Source organism: Trifolium pratense, linkage group LG5 (assembly GCF_020283565.1).
Source record: "Trifolium pratense cultivar HEN17-A07 linkage group LG5, ARS_RC_1.1, whole genome shotgun sequence".
Taxonomy (NCBI): domain Eukaryota; kingdom Viridiplantae; phylum Streptophyta; class Magnoliopsida; order Fabales; family Fabaceae; genus Trifolium; species Trifolium pratense.
Window position 1 is genome coordinate 9302826 of NC_060063.1, and position 6000 is coordinate 9308825.

The following is a 6000-nucleotide window of genomic DNA, read 5'->3' on the forward strand; positions in this document are numbered from 1 at the left end:
GATTATTTTAACAAAAAAAGTCTTGAAGATTTTGTGAGATTGTATTGACTTTGTGGGATTTTAAATGACATTTTCAACAATCACGATTTTCAAATCAAGACTTTAAAGAATTGATTACACAGATTTTCTAGATTTTAGAGTACTTTATGGATTTTTATGATTTCAAATGATTCAGTAAATTTGTTTTAAAAAAAGAAACAAAGTTATTGATTTCCTAAAATAACATCCAATATTAATAATAACAATTAATCAATATAACAAAATAAAAATCAATGAATCAAGAAAACAAACCAAATAAAAAATAAAAACATAACAGATGGGAAAAAAAATTACACGTTAAATTGGTACAAAAACAAAAAAAAAGTTATGTTGAAGAATTTTGAGAGTGGTATATGTGTGATGATTATTGAACAATATAGCAAATCGTTTTTTGTGAGTGATATACGTTGAAGAAATTTTTGATCTAACGCAAGTTATAATTGATTGAAAAGTATAATCCATTCCACTTGTAAGAGAAGAAACTCGGTAATATTATGTTAGAGGTTTATAATTATTTGTATGGATAATATAGCAAGTTGTAAGAGAAGAACATATTTTGAACTGATGAGTTCCGACGGCAATAGAGAGGTAGGGAGAAAATATTAGCGATTATAATTTTTTCATAGTTCATCATCACTGCACTCCTTCTTCTTTTCTTTGTTCACTTGTTCAAGAATCTCACCAAAAAACTTGAGACTTTTTCAAACTCTCCAAGATTTTTTACTTTCATCATCATTATATCAGTTCTTCTTCTTCTTCTTCTTCTTCTTCTATCAAATATGTTTTTTTGCAAAAAAATATTTTAACAAATTCTACATCTTTTTTACAAACTTTTGATTCAATACAACTTTTTACGGCAATTTTTTTTCGTTACCTTCATCTGCTTCTTTTCCCATCAATGGTGATAATGGTTTTTATTTGTGATTAGAAACATATACGTGAAAAAAATGTAAGGCTTTTTTTTTGTTTAAAAATTTGGATTCCCAAAAAAATATAATTTCTTTTATTAAAATTTATTGATTCTTTTAAAATTTGCCTAATATACAAAAGTTTCTTAATATATAAAGTATTTTGAAATCTTGATTGTAAAAAGTTTTTTGAAAAAAATCTCTCAAAATCCATTCAAATCATGTGTTAAAAATCTTGATTGTAAAAAAGTCTCTGTAAAAAAGTCTTTAAAATCTCACAAAATCAATATAGTCCAACAAAATCTCATAAAATCATCAAGACTTTTTTTGCCAAAATTGTCTCATGAAATCCCAATCCAATACACCCCCCTAAAAAACATGAGATAATCAGGAAACATGAAATAGAAACATGAGGAAAGGTGAAAGAAATAAAAAAAAAATGAGAATCCATCAAAATCTCATGATATGAGGAAAGACTTTTTGTAGCTCAAAATTCACTAAAAAGTCCATCAAAATCCATTAAAATCCTATTTTTTAAACAATCTATCGAAATTAGAATACTTTTGAATACCACAAGACTTTTTGTAAGTTGTAAAGAGTCTTGATTGAATACCACTAGACTTTTTTAAAGTCTTTTAAAATCCTAATTGAATACCACTAGACTTTTTTAAAGTCTTTTAAAATCCTAATTGAATACCACAAGATTTTGTCATCATAAAAAAGTCTTTTAAAATCCATTGAAATCCTAATTGAATACACCCCCCTAAAATTCTCAATATTTTTTTTTTGCCAAAATAGTCTTTTTAAATCTCAATCCAATAGATCCCCTTAATCCAATAGATCGCCTTAGAGCATCCACAATGGAGCACTCCATTTTTGAGTACTTAAATGGTCCCACATAGACACATCATCAATTTATTATTTTTTTAATAATAGTACCTAATAGGTACTCAACCCCTCCAATGGAGCATTTCTTAAAAAGTTCTAAAATGGGTCCCATCAATAACTCCACATCATTAAAATTTGAAATTTAATTTAAAATAATATTGCCAAATTAAATTTTTTTGAATATATTAAATAAAGTGAGTCTCATATAAAGAAGAGAGAGTTCTTATATTAGAAGTGGTACCTATTAGGTACTAAAATGTTTTGTGCTCCAATGGTAGTACCTAATAAGTACCATGAGTACCTAATAGGTACTACACCGTTGGAGATGGTCTTAATCTTTTACGGTCTTTAATCGAAGGAACCAAACAGACCCTTGTTGAATTCCCAAAAATGTCTTAAAAACACTAATTGCTGTGTCGTCAGCGCCTCCATTCATCTTCCCTCTTTCGACAACTTGTGATTCCTGAACAGCACCACCGTGGCGGCGGATGATGAAAGATACGGTGGCCGAAGTTGCAGTCTTTGCCGACACTAATTTGGGCACTAGCATTGCTTTCAATGCCCCCTCTCACATTACAGCCGGTGCACTCAAAAGTATGAACAACAAATTTAATTTTTTTATTTTATTCTCTTTCTCTTGCTTTTAATTAACGATTTTATCCATTTGAAAATTAAATTCATAATTCTATGTAGTAGTTGTATTGTATCACCTTGTTTAGTACTGTAACTACCGAGCACCGACACGACAATGACACAAACACGTTCACAGTCAGTAATAATTTGAGAAAATGACATAATTGAATTGAATCGCATGTGTCCGGTGTTCGACATTGACACATCGGACACCTGACACATTTGATCAGAAGTGTCGTGCCAGTGCTACAAAGTTTCATAGTATGACAGTTTTGAGGATTGGATTGTAGTGTGTCAAATGTTGGTGTCCAACATCACATGATGATGACACATTCAATCACTTACTATGTGCCAGTGTTATGTCAGTTGTGCATGTGTGGGTTTCATAAGTATTGTGTATTTCTGCTTCTACATGTTTAAGTTAGGAATGAGAATCTTTTGCACTTTGATTATGGCTTATATGTATCAGGGGTATTTATTGTTGTTATCAGGACCGTAATGTTATTATTATAAATACCGCTTGTAACACTGAAACCCTAATTCATTCATCTAATAGAAACGAGCTGTACCGAATTCTAAAGTCAGAGACGTACCGTTGGTTCCCCGTTATCAAACTTCTTGTGTTCATCATCATTTGCTTTTTTCGTTATTATTACCTTTTGTTACTAGTTGTGCACAACAATTATAAAAGATATATTTGTATCTCATAAGCATTTATTCATTGGTTCATATATTATACTTTTTTCTCTCACATTCAAGCATTTATCAGCTTCTATTTCATTTTCATTAAACTTCCTTTTTAACTCTAGTTTAATACTGGTATGTTCTATTTCTCTCAATCAAACGCGGTCTAGCTTTAGGGTAAGATTATTGACTTTCAACTCTATTATGTAGCAGGTTTCAAAGATTAAAATATATACTGTATCTATCACTGTACTTTTTCAAGTACAATGAAGCTGTAACTGTCTTTGAGTTTGAAAAAAGAGAAGAAGAAATATAATGTGCTGTTTAATGATTAATATAACATTTCATGATTTTAGTGGAGAATGCACTGCGTTTGGATCAATAAGTCTTAATTTGGAAGTATGATGTGCTTTGGAGATTAACACTGCATAAAAATGTATTTGAAAACTTGTATGACGATGGATCTACGATAGTGTCAACTCATACTTAGCTCATCAATTTTCAATATAGTGTTTAAGGGGAGATCATCTTATCGATTTTATTATGGATTTGGGTGTTAAGATTTTGCTCTCATGAAAAATGTAGTAGTATAGTCATGTTGCCGTCTGAGTTCAGATGAAGTTTGATAAGGCTAATAAACATGCGACCCCTATTTACATTATTTAGTTATTCCGAATTAAAATTTGATGAATACACACTTACATAATTACTACTAGCCACCCTCCCCTAATTATTTCAGACTTTCGGGGTGATTATGGATTTTTGTGGATTTTATAGATGATGGCATCTTCTACTAATGTTTGTAAAGATATTATAGACATCTATAGTTTAGATGAACGTAGCAGTGGCTAATATCATAGAGATTAGATGCAGATGTTGCTGATATATAGGCAAACCTTCTACATATCTCGGATGTATTTGTGTTCTCTTGGTTTTGGTGCTTGAGTACGTAACGCAGAGTAATGTGATAAACACATTTACTATGAAAGCATGCATTAGAAGGGATGTTTTCGTAGAGTATGACTTATGGAAATCATAAATTGTATAATATGGTCTGTTATTGTTTGCAAAGTCACTCCATGAATCCAAAAGCTTCAGATAAAGGAAAATTTAGTTTTTCCGTATAACTTATGTTCTGGAACACTATTGACCCTTGATCATTATTTTCCACAAACTTAAAAAATGAAAAGAACAGGCATCGATGAAATCGCTGTTCAACCTTGAGTATATCAGGTTCTGACAAGAAAAGTGATTGATATAATTTTTGTTGTGCAGGAGATTTTGAGAAAGTGCACTTCACTTGTTTGCCAGACATAGGAGAGATCCAAGTTCATGGATTAATGGTATATGTTCTTTCTGTTTTGGTATGTGTCTTTTGTGAGTTTTTGCTACGTTGAGTTTGTGTTGATCACAGTACTGCATATTCTGCCAGGTGAGGCGAAAATCATGCTTCTACTATCTGCCCGATTCCCTGATTATGAAGTATGTTTTCCCAAAGATGAGAGAAACATGGTTTCTTCATGTGGAAGCAAGGCCTTTAAAATCTTTGCAAGTTCCATGTTTACCCCGTGATGCAGCTATTGTTTCAAAACATCAGGACATAATGACGGATGACTGCCAAATTAAGAAAAAATGCAACAGTGAGGAAAATAGAGAGGAAGGACTCCATCCCCGTGCAAATGTTTCGGAAGAGAATGACACTATTAATAACATTTTGGAGGAAAGGGGAAATTCTTATGAAAATGACAAGCAACATTCAGCCAGTGGAATGCCAGAAAGATACTCCTGCGGATTTGGAGACAAACCTACCAGCACGGCCAGTAAGAGTGGATGTGCGATGCCGGAGAATAAAGTTGAAAATCAGGTTGAGTTGTGTGCTGCTAACTCAATGCAAGAAAGTCCGAGTAAGATGTCGACACAAGTGGTGTCAGTCTCTGGTTTAATCAATAAATATTTTACAGGTTACAATGGCATCGACAGCAGCTCTTCAAACTCCGGTGTTACATCGAGAGTTATTCATAGTGAGATTGAAGTTCAATCAAACATCAGTGGACAAAGTTGCTCAAAGAAACAAATTGGTTCATTACCACAGTTCACTTCCAAAACACCTCCACATGTTCCGTTATATGTTGACTCGGTTTCCAAAATTTCAGGTAGCAAAACTAGAAAATTCAAGGTTGAGAAATGTAGCAAAACTAGAAAATCCAAGGTTGAGAAATGCAGCAAAACTAGAAAACCCAAAGTTGAGAAATGTAGCAAAAATAACATTTCCAAAGTGGGGAAATTTCTTCTTTCAGCTTCAAAGAGTCTCGGCGTTTCTAATACTAAGCATAGTCCTGCACTTTCATTATGTAAGTTCAAAGATAAGAAACTACAAGAGGAAATATCTCAAATTAATCGTTCGATATTTTCTCTCTGTGAAAGTGATTGACATTATGATAGCGTGTAGACTGTCAAAAAGGATGTAAATAGGTGATGTGTTTCATTGTATTTCGTCTGTTTATTTTGGTAACCACTTTGGTAATAGTAGACTTTTTGGTTTAACATTACCTTGTGAGATTTTGTGGGAAAAATGTTGTAATTTTAACTTATATTATATGATCACAAGAAAGCAAAAGCAGGTATGCAGTTCTCTAGCAGTTTGTTACTAACTTGGATCTTCCGTAGCCGACTTTATGGTGCAGCCGGCTGCAGAGGATCCAAGTCAATTTTGTTACAATAGCACAGCTGTATTTATTCGCTTTATTGTAAGTATTTGCATTTGCATTCCTCTTTTTCATACATATCCAATGTATTTTTGGGGTGTAACCATTCGGTTTGAATCAATTTTCAGTAAAAAACATTGTTC

The 6000-nt window shown here is 32.3% G+C and overlaps 1 protein-coding gene across 1 annotated transcript; it reads left to right on the top strand.

Moving 5' to 3' along the window:
* The first annotated feature begins 2187 nt into the window (after positions 1–2187).
* On the top strand, positions 2188–5788 carry LOC123887487. Its single transcript, XM_045936812.1, has 3 exons — positions 2188–2429; positions 4428–4495; positions 4585–5788. The coding sequence occupies exons 1-3, from the start codon at positions 2324–2326 to the stop codon at positions 5581–5583; spliced, it is 1173 nt and encodes a 390-aa protein (XP_045792768.1). The 5' UTR covers positions 2188–2323; the 3' UTR covers positions 5584–5788.
* Positions 5789–6000: the final 212 nt, after the last annotated feature.